Below are 19,097 nucleotides of genomic sequence, written 5' to 3'. Positions count from 1 at the left end.
ACAGAGACATGCACAAGAAGCAAAGAAACAGAAGAGACAAAATAGATAGGTTATCAGATACAGACAAAAAAAGAGGGGGTAGACGATATGCGAGGTAGAAAGAGACTTTGGAAAGAAGGTAGGCAGAGGGACTGATACCGGTAGAAGAGAAGAGAGACAGGTGGATAACAACTTCGAGAGACAGACTGGCAGACAAAAGACCATAAAAACAGTAAAAGAAACAGTGAGATATGCAGCTACAGATGACAGCACATTCCATATCCTGTTGTCAGAATTACTACGCAGCTGGAGATGACAAAATCTGGCCTTGAAGGAAGGAAGGGCTCAAAAAAAGATGCAAGGGAAAGCATCTGCAAGGGACTATCAATGAGCTTTGACCTTGGATTTCTGACCATCTGCCAAAAACATCTGCCTATAAATCTTTGTGTTTGTGTGTGTGTGTGTGTGTGTGTGTGTGTGTGTGTGTGTGTGTGTGTGTGTGTGTGTGTGTGTGTGTGTGTGTGTGTGTGGGAAGGGGGGGGGGGGGGGGGGGGGGGTCTGTGTGCGTGTCTGCAAGCACATGAGCGTACATAAGTATGATTCATGTCTTTGCTGAAAACTAGGTTGTAAAGTTATTGCCCATGGAAGTAAAGGTAAAAGATAGCTAGAGTGGAGCAACCTTGAGATTTAATATCTAGTGTGCTCTTCAAGAGTGTTCACATACAGAAATACAGCCACATACACACACACAAACATACACACACAAGCGCACAAAAACTCTGTCTTTCTCAGTGGATTAATCATTTTTCTCAATACATGTCATTAAGGATGACTTCTAACACACAGTCACGTCTGGAGATTTCTATTGCATTATCGATTTCTCCTCTCCTTTCTACTCTTCCTCAACTCATTTGTCTCTTTATCCCTTTTCTCCTTAGCCATCTCTCTCTCATCAATCCCTCTTCTCCTGTATTTCATCTGTCCTCTATTTTCTGTCATTGCCACTTCCCTAAACTGGTCCTGCAACATCTACATAGGAACATTTATATTTTTCCTGCAGAGCTCATAATTTTGACTGATCGTGCCCTGTTATGTTGATTGGTGATGTTGTGTTATGTTGATATAGATTATTTTGCAGACTAAATTGCTGCTTTGTTTCAGACATGTTTCACATCCATATATGTTAAGTGCATAAAAAATGAGCACATAAATAAAAAAAATTTGTACTTACACCTACACAGAACCAGAATTGTAAACTGTGAGTGATGATAACTAATGTAGACTAGTCAAGGTTTTTTTTCTCACATTCTCTCCCTCAAAGGTGTGGCCAGGAGAGGCTGTATTTCCAGATTACACCAGCCAAGCCTGCATAGATTGGTGGGTGGATGAGTATGAGCGATTCTACAGGGAGGTCAAACATGATGCACTGTGGATTGTAAGTCAGTTTTGAATACAGAAAACGGAGGTATGAATAGTTGTGGCCTGACCGAAAATTGTCAAAATGGCCAAGGGCCAAGAAAGAGCATTAATAATAAGAATTGTGTTAACTTAACAAACATGGAAAAAAATTTACTTCATAACCGTCTTTAAACAAAACAAGAGTCCTCTCACTGAAATCTACTGTATGTCCTTGCAGGACATGAATGAGGTCTCTAATTTCAAGCAAGGATCAGCAAAGGGCTGTGCTTCAAACAACCTCAACTACCCTCCATTCATTCCAAGTAAGAGATGTTGTTTTTTATCTTCTGAGCCATGATCATGCTAATCATTTGACGTACATGGCTGTTCTTATAGCTGTAAATTGTGGCTTTTAGAAGAAAAAAAAGAAAAAAAGAAATCCAGAAAAAGCTGGGCAGTCATTTAAAATGCAAACTGAATATTATGCTACTAAAATACCAAAGAAGAGGCCCTGAACTATAGAAATTATATTTCAATAAAGAGTAGAAAATGATTTACTATGGCAACTACAGGGAGTGCAGAATTATTAGGCAAGTTGTATTTTTGAGGAATAATGTTATTATTGAACAACAACCATGTTCTCAATGAACCCAAAAAACTCATTAATATCAAAGCTGAATGTTTTTGGAAGTAGTTTTTAGTTTGTTTTTAGTTTTAGCCATTTTAGGGGGATATCTGTGTGTGCAGGTGACTATTACTGTGCATAATTATTAGGCAACTTAACAAAAAACAAATATATACCCATTTCAATTATTTATTTTTACCAGTGAAACCAATATAACATCTCCACATTCACAAATATACATTTCTGACATTCAAAAACAAAACAAAAACAAATCAGCGACCAATATAGCCACCTTTCTTTGCAAGGACACTCAAAAGCCTGCCATCCATGGATTCTGTCAGTGTTTTGATCTGTTCACCATCAACATTGCGTGCAGCAGCAACCACAGCCTCCCAGACACTGTTCAGAGAGGTGTACTGTTTTCCCTCCTTGTAAATCTCACATTTGATGATGGACCACAGGTTCTCAATGGGGTTCAGATCAGGTGAACAAGGAGGCCATGTCATTAGTTTTTCTTCTTTTATACCCTTTCTTGCCAGCCACGCTGTGGAGTACTTGGACGCGTGTGATGGAGCATTGTCCTGCATGAAAATCAGGTTTTTCTTGAAGGATGCAGACTTCTTCCTGTACCACTGCTTGAAGAAGGTGTCTTCCAGAAACTGGCAGTAGGACTGGGAGTTGAGCTTGACTCCATCCTCAACCCGAAAAGGCCCCACAAGCTCATCTTTGATGATACCAGCCCAAACCAGTACTCCACCTCCACCTTGCTGGCGTCTGAGTCGGACTGGAGCTCTCTGCCCTTTACCAATCCAGCCACGGGCCCATCCATCTGGCCCATCAAGACTCACTCTCATTTCATCAGTCCATAAAACCTTAGAAAAACCAGTCTTGAGATATTTCTTGGCCCAGTCTTGACGTTTCAGCTTGTGTGTCTTGTTCAGTGGTGGTCGTCTTTCAGCCTTTCTTACCTTGGCCATGTCTCTGAGTATTGCACACCTTGTGCTTTTGGGCACTCCAGTGATGTTGCAGCTCTGAAATATGGCCAAACTGGTGGCAAGTGGCATCTTGGCAACTGCACGCTTGACTTTTCTCAGTTCATGGGCAGTTATTTTGCACCTTGGTTTTTCCACACGCTTCTTGCGACCCTGTTGACTATTTTGAATGAAACGCTTGATTGTTCGATGATCACGCTTCAGAAGCTTTGCAATTTTGAGACTGCTGCATCCCTCTGCAAGATATCTCACTATTTTTGACTTTTCTGAGCCTGTCAAGTTCTTCTTTTGACCCATTTTGCCAAAGGAAAGGAAGTTGCCTACTAATTATGCACACCTGATATAGGGTGTTGTTGTCATTAGACCACACCCCTTCTCATTACAGAGATGCACATCACCTAATATGCTTACTACCAAGGCTTTCGAGCCTATACAGCTTGGAGTAAGACAACATGCATGAAGAGGATGATGTGGACAAAATACTCATTTGTCTAATAATTCTGCACTCCCTATAAACTCTGCAGTTATAATTAATTATAATAATTTTTAATTAGTAATCTATTAAATATTAGTATTATTATTAATTAAGTTAATTATTTATTTATTTTGTGGCTACCTAATTCAAAATGGGCACCTGTCAGTAAAAGATGCAAGTTTTAATGATTTTCATTTTTTCCCCATTTTCTGCCTTTTCTGTGAAAACTAGTCATACTGGTATGCATTTAATACAAAGAAACAAAGGATACCATAGAAATGCAGGTCATCGCCCAAATATTGTACACAACTTGATAAATTAGCTACACTAGCACACATAATAATAGAAAAGCCCTTTATTGTCATCGTACATGCACAGTGTATCCTAGATGGTTTTCTAGAAAACTCATCTAGAATCGTAGATCCCTTAAGAAGAATTTTGAAAATGACTCTTCTGCCATGTCTTTTATTCTGACTGTGTCCCAGATAGGATGATCATAACTGGAAAAGGCACGCTCCCCTGATGCCATCCTTGTTATTGCCCTCCTCCTTAGTCATCTTCCTGCATTGCTCTCTTTTCTGTCATTTCCTCATTGCTCTGACATCCTATAGGAGTATACATCAATGTCTATCTCATTCTTTCTGTCCTTTTACTTCATCGCAACACCATCACTGTTTTTTCGTATTCTCTTCATGCCTCCTCACCCCTTGTTCCAGCTCTTCACTCCTTTATCTTTTCTCTCCCTCAGACATTCTCGACAACTTGATGTACAGTAAGACTCTGTGTATGGATGCCAAGCAGTCTTGGGGAAACCATTATGATGTCCACAGTCTGTACGGGTACTCTATGGTGCTGGCTAGTGAAAAGTGAGTACATCAATAATCAATGACAGGAAGAGTTCAGGTTGTGCTACGAAGGCCAACTTTCTGCCACCCATTCAGTATATTGAGACTCTGGGAAACTCAAAATACACAATGTAATATACATACTGGTGGTGGTCAGAGGGCCCGGTGGCGCCTGTGTCCGGCAGCCTCGCCTCTGTCAGTGCGCCCCAGGGCAGCTGTGGCTACAATGTAGCTTGCTATCGCCAGTGTGTGAATGTGTGTGTGAATGGGTGAATGACTGAATGTAGTGTAAAGCGCTTTGGGGTCCTTAAGGACTAGAAAAGCGCTATACAAATGCAGGCCATTTACCATTACCATTTACATAATTTTCTAAATGAATAGTTGTAGAATCAGATGTTACTGACCCATTGTGCTAAAGTCCAGAGCAGTTGACTTGACTTCAATGTGTTAAATCCGAAAACTTGTTTTAATGAGTCTAGCTTCCAGTGTGTTTGAATGAATTTCTCATTGGAGTCTGGCGCTGAAACAGTTTAGTGACCCATTATGTGCACAAACTTAGAAAGGAGTATTAAATATATTGTCGGTACCAGCAATCTGTTGAGGAGGGATAAAAAAGTGCTTCACCATACTCAGGTTTATTATTATTAATGTTTTATACTTGCTAACCAGTTAGCATTGGTTCATCTTATTTCCTTATCTGAATGCTGTTGAAGGGCTCCAATTCCATTGTCTTGAACTACAGTAGTCCTTGTTCTCAGCAACCTTGCTGAATTTGGCATAGATGTGTATGAGCCATTTTTTGGCCTACTGCAATTTCTTATTACAGTGGCCTCTGAGCCCATTGCTGATCCTCCAGAGAGCATAACAAGGCCTACCATCACTACCTGCAGTCCAACGCAATGCAGTGGGAGTTCTTCTTAGAGACAACATACTCAGCAGACAGAAAAACACTGGGGAAAATAAAATAAAGTTCCCTAGCCAGCCAGCATTTAAAGAACCAAGAGACTAGGGATGGGTACCGGTTCTGACATAAACGGTAGTAACCAGACCGAAAAGCAGCGCACATTTCGGTGCTTACTTTCCTGAGATGTCATACACTTTGGATTCCAGCCAATCATTTTACCTTTGCAAGCGTAGTAGGCGGGCCCAAGTACGTACGTTCTTTTAGAGCAGAGCTACAGATTAAAAATGCCCAAGGCGAAGAGGTCGAAAATCTGGCTGTACTTCACAGCAAAAGATGCAAACTCAGCAGCCTGCAACAAGTGCTTTAAGATGAACTTTTTAAAAGCCGAGAACTGCACCGTATTTGATAGCTTGCTGCGAGACCTCACATCGAGCACATCTACTGCTGGTGTGGTGCCTGTTATCGGTCCCGGAGTAAGCAACATCCCCCAAAAACCCGAAGAGGAGAGTCCTGGCCCCTAGCCCTGCCAGTGTAGCAGAAATGATGACGGATGATGATGGCAGCAGCAGCCGTTCTTCTCTGGGTCACTAGCTTAATGTTGTTCGTGTGTAATTTACGTTGAGTAGGCTAACCATGTTATTACATTAATGCAGGTAAGGTGAACTAGCAAACACCATCGTAGTTACATGCGGCTGTCTTCTTGTTTGATGGCAGATACTCCCTTCACCCTGGCCAAAAAGGCTAAAATGACCAAAGAAAAAGTGGGAAACAGTTAAACATGAGAGGTTTTTGGACAAAGTTGGTGTCTCCCCCCCCTATTGATTAAGCACTTTTTCCAGCCAAGAGTGATAACATAAATCCCCTATAGCTGCAGAAAAGGCTAACATTGTTATCTTTTTACAAAAAAACAGCTGAACATGAGAGGTTTTTAGACAAAGTTTGTGTTCTTCATTCTTTAATCACCGGTTCAAGCACAGTTTAAGCACCGGCACCGTTTCAAAAGTACCGGTTTGGTACCGGTATCGGATAAAACCTAAACGATACCCATCCCTACAAGAGACATGATTCAAAGTTACAGTTTGACAGGTTGGTTTAATACAATTTGTAGACCTAAGACAGCACTGTGGATCCAGAATAATGGTGAAGAAAACTGTTGCTGCTGATCTGTATCAGAAACCTAGATGTCAAATTTTCCTAACAATGCAGCCAGTAATATAAAGTAATATAAAACTGTAATATTCTTCTGCTAGTGTATCCTGACTCATCAGTGCATAAGCTTTAAGAGCTAACTTGAATGCCAATAAAAATCATTAACAAAAAAATCTCATAAAACCATTTCACAGCCTTGCATTTTCCTCAGTGTGGCAAATGTTTTATAACTTTTATTTAATGTTTAAACTCTGCTCATGTCAATTCTCCGAAGTTACATCACTACCCTCGTAACCACATTTACACTCGAAAGAAACAATCTGCCTATATATGGTAACACACACATACACAGACACAGCCCACTCAAGACCATGAAATACAAGCTCCCTGAAGTGAGCTTGCTGACGCACTGTTTTGGTATTAAAGCTAGCTCATCATTCTTTTGTCAGCTTTCCTACTCATTTCTTTTCTTCTTTCTTAGTCTACTAATTAAAATGTATTACTGGCAGGAGACACATTTTGTAAACATCATCAGGGCTTTATATTGTCGTGGAGATTGATAATGCTTCGATTTTGTTTGAATAAAATATTAATGTGTAGTGGTAAATCAATTCTGGCTACGCTTCCTTGCGTTATCTATCTTTCTCTCTGATCATTTGTGTTTGTGCATATGCATGCGATATCTGTTTCTCCCTTGTGCTCTCTCTGGCTCTCTTTTTTGTCCCATTGTCCTTTTATCTTAATGACCCTGTATCATCTGCTTGTCTTCTTGTTGAATTCTCTGCCACAGAGCTCTGCAGCGTGTTTTTGGAGCAAACCGTACCCTGTTGCTGACCCGCTCCTCCTTTCCAGGTGTGGGAAAATATTCAGGTCACTGGCTGGGGGACAATGGTGCCAACTGGAATGACATAAAATGGGCTATCCCTGGCATGCTAGAGTTTGGCCTCTTTGGAATACCCTATGTGAGTAGCAAACATTCAGAGAAGGTCATGTAATGGTCATATAATTTTCAAAATAGCTAAAATCATTTGATAAGACAAATAAATATGACCATTCAAGTTTTTATTTTCACTTCAGCAAAGCATTGAAGAATGAAAACATATATATCTATACCTATATATATATATATATATATATATATATATACACACACACACATATATATATCTATATATATATATATATATATATATATATATATATATATATATATATATATATATATATATATATATATATATATATCATTTGTACTCTACAGAAAGCTCCAGAACCAGGCATAGAACTTAATCTGTTTGTTAGCGTGTGTTTCTGGCACTTGGATGGTTCTCTCTTTTGCTTTTTTTAAAGAAGATTTAGTTGTCATTGGGATGTATGCTCCGTCATAATTTCAAACAGCAGACAAGAAGAAGTGTGTCTTGAATAAGATCCATTAAAATGTCTGCACCAACAGCAGTTTTCTTTCCTGGAACAACACCACGTTCAGAAAACACACTCCTAGCCAGTAACCGAGTGGACCTTGTACTTGCTTGTGTGTATCGCTAGTTTCCAGATTTCAAACAGCAGTAAGAAAACGACAGGGAGTCCAGTGCACATGCAAACACACACATGCACACTCCTCCAGCTGTGCACAGCAGGTAGTCATATATACATGCCAACTTCTCCTGCTGGGACTGTGTCAAGCAGATTTTGGGTTCCTCAGTAGACACACGCTCACACGAACACAGAGAGAAAGACGGAAAGAAAGCAGGAGAAATAGGATTTGGATCGATTCCCTCCCATTGAGGCTGTTGTAAAATGTGGCCGGTAGTAAACAATAGAAAGCAAACAGTCTCTGCAGACTGGCCTTTGACTGAAGTCTCTTTCTTGGACTCCATGAAAGCAATTAATGTAAATAAAGATTACAACCCACATCTACTGTTTGCCAGTAAATCCTCACTAAATGGAGCCAGCATGAAGAGAGGCATTTTAGAAGATAAATATAAAGGCAGTTATCACACTGGTGCTACAAGAGATTTGTTAACCTTACAGTTGGACCATTTTTTAACCAGGCCATAATGAAACATTAGTAATCTAGAGATCTTTTGTTTTCAAGTTCAAGTTTTATCAGAGTTAGTTAAATGTTATTCCAGTTTGATTTTTCCGATATAACAATATTAGGATGTTGTTAGAATTGAACCTGTAGGTTTTGGCTAAATGTCATTGTAAATGTTTTTCAGATTGGAGCTGACATCTGCGGTTTCTTTGATGACTCCACTGAGGAGTTGTGTCGTCGCTGGATGCAGGTCGGGGCTTTCTACCCCTTCAGTCGGAACCACAACGCTGAGGGGTACAAGGTACTCCCAGATTTATTATATTAGATTGTCAATCTATATATTACAACTTTGCTGTTTGGTGCAAAGTACTGCAGGGTATACACATTATTCTATAACATTGTATAGGTGCTATGAAATCCGAGCAGTTAAAAACTTTTTGTAGCCGTGGAGATTATCACCTCACTGGTGCAAGTACAGCTGAATCTGTGTTTAACACTGAGGATGCAAGCTGCTGAAAAACACAACATTTGAGTCTGAAATAAAATATTACTCACAATCTCAATGGTGCAATGAAATTTAAAGGAATTGATATTGATATACATAAAGTTATTGCAATATGGTGGATTCTCCACATCAGCTGCAGTATTGCACTGACTGCCTTTCTTAACTTTCTGACTGGACAATCGCTCTTCAAGAAGAGAGTCAGTATTCATTTTCAGTGACAATGATTTTCAACAGGTGGTAATATTAACAGAGTAAAAATTATGTTTATATTTAACAAGCAGGCTAAAACGTTAAATGTCACAGGTCAGATCAGTGGCTTAATGTCACTGAGAAACACAGGGAAGGCGCCTGCTGAGCCTAGAAGAGTGCTTATATTGCCACTGAGCTATTTATACAGATGAACACAAATGGCTTATGCGAAAAATCATTCTACACTATTGAATCGCATGAAAACTGATGCTCCCACAACATTTTCCGTTTGGGGTGGGGGTTGGTGATAGTACTTGCTTGAAGACAGGGACACGATGATGATGAATCTGATGTACAATTTCCACTAAACAAGACAGCTAAAGTGTGACCTTTGCTTTGCCCTAATCATGGCGCTCATCACATCCCATACAGATAGTCCAAACACACACACAGACACAAATGAGTTTTCATCAGACTGTCAGAGTTGCTGCAGGCATAAATGATTAGCCAGATGAGAGGACCACGGCCTGTAAGCAGCTAATCACCCTCACACTTACCACACTTACCACTGTCATCAAATTAACATCATACCTCTGTTTCTTTCTCTCACTTTTTCATTTATTTTTTTCTTTTGCTCTTTGTCTTTATAAACTGTACTTTTAGATTGCTCCAATGTAAAGGTAATTTTGTGGTTATTCATTATGATTAAGGTTAATGTGTATTTGCTCATGGTAATTTTCCACTTTCTCATCCCTCCTCTTTACTGCTTTATCGTCACTCACTTCCTTTAATTTCAGCGATTTTCTTTCCTTCTCTTGCTCAAACATATTCCCTCGTTCCCATTGTTTTTCAGTAACTAATGGACAAATATGTGTTTTATTTTCTCTATTATTTCTTGTTCATTAACACCATTCCCTTACTCCATCTTTCTGTCTCCAGCCTCAGGATCCAGCTGTATATGGTGCTGACTCAGCACTGGTCCGGAGTTCCAAACATTACCTGAACATACGTTATACACTTCTGCCTTACCTCTACACGCTATTCTACAAAGCCCACACTGCAGGAGAGACTGTTGTACGTCCTGTTCTGCATGAGTAAGTCCCATCTACTATTGAGTTAAGTCATTATGCTACCAATTCAAACAGCGACACAAATAAACTGCAGTTGCTTCGATTCACCTGTGGACATAACTCACAAATACCTATTCCTAACCACCAAAACCTTAAATCTTCCAAAAGTATTTCTCATATACTTCATACTGTGTATTGCTGGAGACTTCAGTAAGTGCAGTACTAAACCGGGGCGTTCTGAGGAGTGGATGTCTTTTCATCTCAGCTAGGTCACTTTGGCATCATCTGACAGATCACAGATGATATTACACTGCTGTGACCTCCTAATGACCAGATCACACAACATAGTTGATAAATCAACCTCCAACGATGGTGACATCCATATTTGTTGATGTCCTTGTGATTCCTGTGACAGTGGGCACTGTGCTAGTTGCATACAAGCAAAGTAATTTATTCAATAATAGGGCATTTGTCTTGGTCACTACCATCATTCTGATGCCACAGAAGAGTGTGACATTATCATCTGCAAGGTCATAGGTGATGTCACAGTACCTCTGAAGGTGTATCTAGGAGCAAAGAGAAGACTAGCATCATGTTGTTTGGATAACTCCCTGGTTATCCAAACAACCTGATGCTACTATACCATAACTCTGTCCACAAATACTCCCACCAAGACGGAAATAGACAGTATAAACAACTGTCAAGGCAGGCAAAAACAAAAATTCCTTGATTTCCTTTTTTTCCTAAAGAAAGAAAATGAGCAATTTTACATAGTGAAAAGCTCTGTTCCAAGTGCCTGAAAGCTAGTAGCTGAAACCTGGCAACCCTGGCCTATAAACTAAAAAGTGATGTCACTGGCAATGAATGAAAGGACAACATGCCAACAGAAACTAAGACCTTGGCAAGACAGCAATTCCAAATCGAGTGAATACACTCCTGTTTGAGTGGTTTTATTTTTAAAAAGCACAAGAAAAATTAAATGTTTTGGCAATCAGACAACTAGCAAACCACATGATAAACAGATAGCGAGAAGCACAAGGACCGTGTTGCAGTACAACTGTTCATCCCTTTCACCATTCAAAAAGACACCAAGGGCATTAACAAAACATAATGGCATCCAAGTGACAAGTTGTAAAGTATATGCATGACTCTACGAAAGAAAGAAACGGATTGGAGATTAGTAGCCACACAGCTTAAATGAGCCAACCAGGGTAAAACATGGAAAATGTGATCTAGTAAGACATGAACTAATAAATTGGAAAAATCAAAGGGTGAACATTAATTTAATGTTAAGATAAAGTTTAGAATTGTAACAAAGCATAGACATCCTAAAGCTTTTCTAAACCATAAACTGGAAAATAAAATGTACGGTCTGTAGTTTAATTACATTTTGGCTGGACACAGCATAATGACAAAGATGCCTAATTTAATATATATTCTTCCTTGCCCAAGGTTCTATTCTGACAGCGCAACCTGGACAGTAGATCGCCAGTTCCTCTGGGGAAAATACCTGCTCATCACACCTGTATTGGATCCAGTAAGTTAAAACACAGAGAGAGAGACATATCAGAAACAGAATACATATACATATGAAGATACTTTGGTCAAAATGACATCATACACATTACTTAAAGAAATGTACATAGAAAATGGAGAAACATGTCTTGCAGCTGAACAGCTACTCACTCACACAGTCACACACACGCACACAGCGTGACCTCCACTGGGAAAACATGACATGGGATTTTCTTTGTTGCCCTCCCCTACTCTCATCCCTCTTTCTTCTCTCTTCCATACCCTCCCTCTTTTCTCTGAGCTCTAATGAGAGCACTGACCTCATTACGAGCAGATTAGAAGTGTAGATAGAGTGTGTACTCTTGTGTTTGTTTCAGTGTGTGTGTGTGTGTGTGTCTGTGCGCTTGGGTTTTGGTGTGTGCGTGTGTGCGTGTGTGTGTGTGTGTGTGTGTGTGTGTGTGTGTGTGTGTGTGTGTGTGTGTGTGTGTGTGTGTGTGTGTGCATGCGTGCAGCTGCCTGCATATGTAAATGTGTGTGCCTGTAGGCACATATGTATGTGTGCATATGCAGTGATTGCGGTCATGTCAAAGTGGCCTGAATAATAAGCAATTTAGTGCGGCCTCTCGTGAATTACAGAATAGTGGAAAGCGAATTGGATTCATTGTCGGGCTGAGGATGAAGTAACTTCAATCAGTGTAATTGTGAAAAAAGTTTCTAATACAAGAACTGTGTGTGCGTGGGGGGGGGGGGGGGGGGGGGGGGGCTTTGTGATGCTTTAGAGTTTACGTCTTACAGAGTATAGGGAAAGGAAAGGAAGAAGCATGAGGCAACTGTGCTGGATGTTATTTTTGTGAACCAAGACAAATGCACCTATTTGGGATGCCTTCACAGCCAGAGACACAATTCAACTGCTGTTGTGCAGTTGGAAACAGGATAGGATAAAAAGACATCCATTATCAGTGGGTGTGTTGGGGCATCAATTATGACTCACTGCTCATTTCCCTTCTCTTTAAAAGCAATGTGCTTTCCATCAAAGTGCCCTGATAATTGAACAGAGAGAAATGTTTAGAAGTCCTCCAAGGAGGGGAAAATATGACCTTCCTTGTGATGGTGAAGACATGCCCTTGAATAAATTTACAGTAGGTAAAGTTATTCAGGAGTTGGATTAAACATTTGCTTTACAATGTTGTCTTTGTCTGTAGGTGGCATTGGGAAGAACTGCAGGGTTACTTTGGGTAAATAGGGTCATCTTCCAGAGCCTGACCTATAGAGGTCATGCGTTTAAGCGTACATGCTATACCAGCGGTCCCCAACCTTTTTTGCGCCACGGACCGGTTTATGCCCGACAATATTTTCATGGACCAGCCTTTAAGGTGTCGCGGATTAATACAAAAAAAAAACTATTACCGGTACCGAAAAAAAGAAAATTTATTCATAACATGCGTGAAAAGACCCAGGAAAACCGAGTAAACAATAAAAACGGCAACAAAATAACGCTGAAAACCGATAAAAACCCTGAAAACTATACATTTCACACCTGAGCCTCAACTGTGAGCCCGGTACCAAACGACTCACGGACCGGCACCGGTCTGAGGCCCGGGGGTTGGGGGCCACTGCTCTATACCCAAACGTATTTGCTTATCTGGCTTCATATGTATATGTATTTGAGTGATGTCGCATCTTAATCCATAGGGTTTAATATGATGTCGGCCCACCCTTTGCAGTTATAACAGCTTCAACTCTTCTGGGGGGGCTTTCCACAAGGTTTGAGAGCTTACCATTATTCCAGGAGAGCATTTGGGAGGTCAGACACTGATGTTGGAGGCCTGGTTCACAGTCTGTGCTCTAATTCATCCCAAAGGTGTTCTATTAGGTTGAGGTCAGGACTCTGTGGAGACCAGTCAAGATCTTCAACACCAAACCTGCTCATCTATGTCTTTATGGACCTTGCTTTGTGCAATGGTGAGCAATCATGTTGGCACAATGCAGTTAGACAAGTATTGGTCTCTGACAACCACCAAATCCATACTCAGAAGTGTGACTCGTTACTCCAAAGAACACTTCTCAATGCGCCCTAGTCCAGTGGCAGCATGCTTTACACCACAGCATCTGATATGTTGCATGGCGCTTGGTGATATAAGGCTTGGCTGTAGCTGCTCAGCCATGGAAATCCATTCCACTGTTCTTTAGATCAGCGGTCCCCAACCTTTTTTGCGCCACGGACCGGTTTATGCCCGACAATATTTTCACAGACCGGCCTTTAAGGCGTTGCGGAAAAATACAACAAAATAAAACCAGTACCGGTAACGAAAAAAAGATTTATTCATAACACATGTTGTTACACCCCGGCCTAGGCAACCGGGGTGCAACGTAGAAAAACAAAGATAAGAAAAAGACACACGAGAAAAAAAACTAAAGCTCTCCACCAAAACCCCAGAGAAAGGAGAGCCTTCGTGGTTTTATTTTCCTTATCTTTGTTTTTCTACGTTGCACCCCGGTTGCCTAGGCCGGGGTGTAACATATGGGGGCTCGTCCAATCGCTGGAGGGCCCGGGGACCGCTTCAGCCGTCCGCCGTCGCTGGAGGGTCCGAGGGAGGGACCGCTTCAGCCGTCTGTCTTCGCTGGAGGGTCCGAGGGCCGCTCCAGCCTTCATCCGCCTTCGCTGGAGGGTCCGTGGGACCGCTCCAGCCTTCGTCGTCTGCTGGAGGGTCGGTGGGACCGCTCCGGCCTTCGTCAGCTTCGTCCGTCTTCGCTGGAGGGTCCGTTGGAGGGACCGCTTCAGCCTTCGTTTGTCTTCGCTGGAGGGTCCGAGGCACCGCTCCAGCCTTCGTCTGCCTTCGCTGGAGGGTCCGAGGGACCGCTCCAGCCTTCATTCGCCTTCGCTGGAGGGTCCGAGGGACCGCTCCAGTCTTCATCTGCCTTCGCTGGAGGGTCCGAGGGACCGCTCCAGCCTTCGTCGTCTGCTGGAGGGTCAGTGGGACCGCTCCAGCCTTCATCAGCTTCGTCTGCCTTCGCTGAGGGGAGGGTCCGTGGGACCGCCCCAGCCTTCATCCGCCTTCGCTGGAGGGTCCGTGGGACCGCCCCAGCCTTCATCCGCCTTCGCTGGAGGGTCCGTGGGACCGCTCCAGCCTTCGTCGTCTGCTGGAGGGTCAGTGGGACCGCTCCAGCCTTCATCGGCTTCGTCTGTCTGGATCAAACTTTTCACTTGGTGTTAAATGTTTGATTTTTGGGTGGGGGGAACTGTTACGTTTCGGTGTTGTCAGTGTGTTGTTTTTGGCGTGACTGTTATGTGTTTCCTGTTTTACTTTGAAAGTCTGTGTTATCTTAGTGTGTTCAGTTTACGTTTTCCCTGTCTCGTCAGTTCTAATTTGCCCCAGCTGTGTTTCCCTCTTGTTGTCCATTTTCCTGATTGCCCCTTCTATGTATTTAAGCCTTGTGTTTCAGTGTGTCATGGTCGCGATCTCCGCCGTGTTGTAAATAGTTTGGTGTTTTTGTTGTAAATAAATAGTCTGTTGTAAATAGTTGTGAATGGGTTTGTTAATACTTTCGTCATGGGATATTTTCGTTTTGGGATTTTGGTGGAGAGCCTTCGTGGTTTTATTTTCCTTATCTTTGTTTTTCTACGTTGCACCCCGGTTGCCTAGGCCGGGGTGTAACAATGTGAAAAGACCCATGAAGACCGAGTTAAAGATAAAAACGATAACAAAATAATGCTGAAAACCGATAAACACCCTGAAAACCATACATTTCACACCTGAGCCTCAACTCTCGCGGCCCGGTACCAAATGACTCACGGACCGGTACCGGTCCGAGGCCCGGGAGTTGGGGACCGCTGCTTTAGATAATCTGAAGGCCACATGAAGTCTGGAGGTCGGTAGCGATTTACTCTACAGAAAGTTGGTGACCTCTGCACACTGTGCACCTCAGCATCTGTGATTCTACATGGCCTACCGCTTCATGGTTGAATTGCTGTAGTTCCCATTTGGTTCCACTTTGTTTTAAATCCATTAACAGTTGACTGTGTAATATTTTATAGTGAGTGAAATTTCACTACAGGACTTGCTGTACAGGTGGCATCCTTTCACAGTACGCTGGAATTTACTGAGCTTCTTAGAGCAACCCATCCTTTCACAAATATTTGTAGAGTTAGTCAGCATGCATAGGTGGCCACTTGTGGCCATGGAGGGGATTGGAGCACCTGAATTCAGTCATTTGGATGTGTAAGTGAAAACATTTGGCAATATAGTGTATGATCCTGACCAGTCTGCATAGTTATTTATGCATACATGGACATTAAAACTTTTGTACTATCATTTATGTAAGGTTATGACTTTTACAAAAGGGTCTAAATTTTCGTTTCACCATTTTGGAAAACAATGCCATGCAAATAATGTTCAGGTACAGAGCCCGGCGCCTTAATGGATGCCCCTGTTTCTGTCTGTTTAGACAAAAACAGTAAATTTTCTTTTACCATGAAAATTGTTTTCATGTGATTAATCAGCTTAAGAAGGGTTATATTGCAGTGTCGTCGAAGTGTTTTTGTCCTCTTGTATGCAATTTCAAAAGGATTCGGGTGGCAAGAGTATGCTCACTATATGTGACGGCTGTGTCATGCTCTGAAGGGCAATATAAAGAGATATCATCAAGGGTCAAAGGATGATCTTTAACAACCCTTGATATTCTACACTCACCTTTTTAACTATTCTCTACTATACTCTATCTGTTCTTTATTTATTACTTTGTCTACTTGCCTATCCATTTCTCTAATGATGCTTTCTCCATCATGCAGATCAATCAATGCTTTAACCTTGATCTCTGTGATAAACTGAAGAGATCTCCTGCACTCTATCTCTGTCATCCCCTCTGGTCTTCATCCATACTTCTACTCTCATGCCCGTTTCTCCCTTTTTCTTTTCAGCTCATCCTTTCATCAAACGTTGGCTCCCTCGTCTCATCTGCATTCTCTTAATCAGCTGCTGTCTACTCACCCTTGTGATCCCATTTCATTTCATCCCACTTCTCTTTCACTCTGTGTCTCATACTCTCCCTCTCTTTCTCTCTCTCTCTCTCTGCTGCTCTCATTTAATTCAGCTGCCATCTGATCATTCTGCCAGCATGAATCTTTGGCTCACCTGATCAAATCTTACCTTATAGCTAACTGAGATTCAGTGCTCCAAATAAGGATACAGGCTTCGTGCTGTTTCCCTATCAAACGCAGTTAGCAACCATGCTAAGTCCTGCAGTCCCTTCCCGTTAGTCAGTGGTGTGAGTGATAGGAGCCGCGAGCAAATCCGACACCAGAAAACGAGGTATAGGGGGAGCATCCATTTCCCCAGGCTGTCATCCTACAGGCTGTGCAGCAGTTGTGGCTGGTGATTTACGTCAAAGTGTGAATCTGTGGCCCTTAAGGGGGTGTTAAGTCATTTAATTTGGTTAGCAGGCCATTATTTTTATATATTTGATCATATTTTAGTCTTTCTTCTTTTACTATGTCCTGTTTTTTTCTTTTACTTCTCAAATTTAATAATTTGGTGTTATTTGTCATTGTTTAAATATGCCTCGCCACTATTCTTCTTGTCCTCCTGAATCCCCTATTTCATGTTCCTAATGACAGACCTTAACAGTCCACAAAAAGGACAGCGTGAGAGAGACAGAGAGAGAGAGAGAGGAGGTGAGAGAGTAATTGGAAGGGAGATGCTTTTGCCATCAGTGCCTGTGACAGGCCTTGGCCTGTGCAGTTGTCACACTGTATTTCACAATATAGAATTTTTTTGAGAAGGACCTGTAGTTTGCGCTTTCTTTAGCTGTGCCCCCTGTGAATGTCTCTCTCTCTCTCCCTCTGTTCTGCACTGTCACAAAGAACAGGGAAGTGACAATGCTATCAAAGGCTTGGTGCTCGTCTATTGATTGCCCCCGTCTGTCCACCACCTTAAGCCATCAAAGGCTGTCACCTATCAGTTGTTGCTTGATGCCGTCTTTCCCATCGTCTCTTACATCATAGTATTGTAGACTGAAATGTCACAAGGCCTGTGTGGAAACTTTGTATTGGATGATAGGCAATTTAAGAACATGTTTACTTGATGGGGACATTTTATCTTCATTTTTACAATTAAGTTGCAGTTATATATAGCAGAAAGGGCTATCCTCACTTTATCCTCACTTTATTCGAGGCACTTTCTCTGGAGATGCAAATAGATAGTCATGCAAGTGTTGTGTTCTTGTGTTTTTTGTAGGGTGTGGATAAGGTGTCGGCATATCTACCTGATGCTCGGTGGTACGACTACGAGACGGTAAGGATATTTTTTCCTCATTGGAAATGTTTCCTCTAAAGTAGCACAACTATCTGTTAGATGTATGGGTCTGTAACTGTATTTGTAAAGTAGCACAACTACTGCCTTTAATGGAGTTGTATACATTAATTTACACACTTGTAGAAACCACAATTCTTTAAATTCTTGCTGAAATGTTCACTTTACTTAATAGCAAAGGTAACTACCAGAGGCTTACTGGAGGTTGTCCAAGTTAAGTGCAAATTCATAAATTGCACTCTTTTTATGGTTTGATGGTCATAAAACTGTGTATAACCCACAATGCAGGAAAGCTGGGTTTTAACTTCAGACATCACAGTATAGGCAGTTTTTAAATCCCATTTAGGGAAGCAAAATAATAGAATATCTTCAATATAATACACTCTCAATCAAAAACAGCTTCCTTAAAAATCTCATTGAGCTGAATTAACATAATAAGCCTTGTAATCAAAATAAATCAGATAGATTTGGGGGGGGGCGCTTATCACTATCATGTTATATTTGTCACAAAAACATGTAAAGCACAACCTGTCACATGAAAGTTGATGCCTCAAGTTGTTGTTTGAGACTGAGAGACTAAAGTGATAAGACAGAGTAGGAATGAGGACAAAGAGTGAGAGAGGGGACAAGGAAGAAAAGAGAGAGACTATCTCCCTGACAGAGAGATAAAAGAGGTGTTAAGTTCCTTTGGGACCTTATTTAGCCGTCACAGTGGCGATGTAAAGCGCCCACTGATCAGATGAACGATTAGATTGGCTGTCTTACTGCCGGCCCCTTGTCCTGGTTGGTCCCCTGTGATTATCTGGGTAGGAGGATAGAAGGGTGGGGGAGCAATGATGTAGTGAAAATGACCATGAAAAACAAGTTACAGAGCAAAGAAATACTGGAGAAGCACTCGGATGAGAACAAAACAGATGGGATGGGAGTTGAATGAAAAGAAAGGGGAAAGGATGGCTAGCGCAATTACACAGAGATAGAGGAAAGCATAAACAATAGAGAGGATGAGAAAGAGGCAACAGAAATGAAAATTACAGTATGCAGAAAAGAGGAAGATTGCAAGACTAAGAGGAGAAAGAGAAGAGAGGGCTAGAGAAGACCTCCTTAAGGC

General features: G+C 41.6%; 1 protein-coding gene across 1 annotated transcript in view; it reads left to right on the top strand.

Annotated features, from left to right (window-relative positions):
- Positions 1–19,097, top strand: part of si (sucrase-isomaltase) — a 59,805-nt gene that overhangs the window by 12,826 nt on the left and 27,882 nt on the right. The window contains exons 12-19 of the mRNA XM_026192202.1: positions 1,301–1,414; positions 1,616–1,700; positions 4,218–4,335; positions 7,158–7,329; positions 8,587–8,703; positions 10,036–10,190; positions 11,619–11,703; positions 17,915–17,971. Of these exons, the coding sequence (XP_026047987.1) occupies positions 1,301–1,414; positions 1,616–1,700; positions 4,218–4,335; positions 7,158–7,329; positions 8,587–8,703; positions 10,036–10,190; positions 11,619–11,703; positions 17,915–17,971 (903 nt within the window). The remainder of the gene's footprint in view (positions 1–1,300; positions 1,415–1,615; positions 1,701–4,217; positions 4,336–7,157; positions 7,330–8,586; positions 8,704–10,035; positions 10,191–11,618; positions 11,704–17,914; positions 17,972–19,097) is intronic.

Source organism: Astatotilapia calliptera, chromosome 14 (genome assembly GCF_900246225.1).
Source record: "Astatotilapia calliptera chromosome 14, fAstCal1.2, whole genome shotgun sequence".
Classification (NCBI taxonomy): domain Eukaryota; kingdom Metazoa; phylum Chordata; class Actinopteri; order Cichliformes; family Cichlidae; genus Astatotilapia; species Astatotilapia calliptera.
The sequence above is the reverse complement of the archived record's forward strand: the minus strand, read 5'-3'. Positions and strand labels throughout refer to the sequence as shown.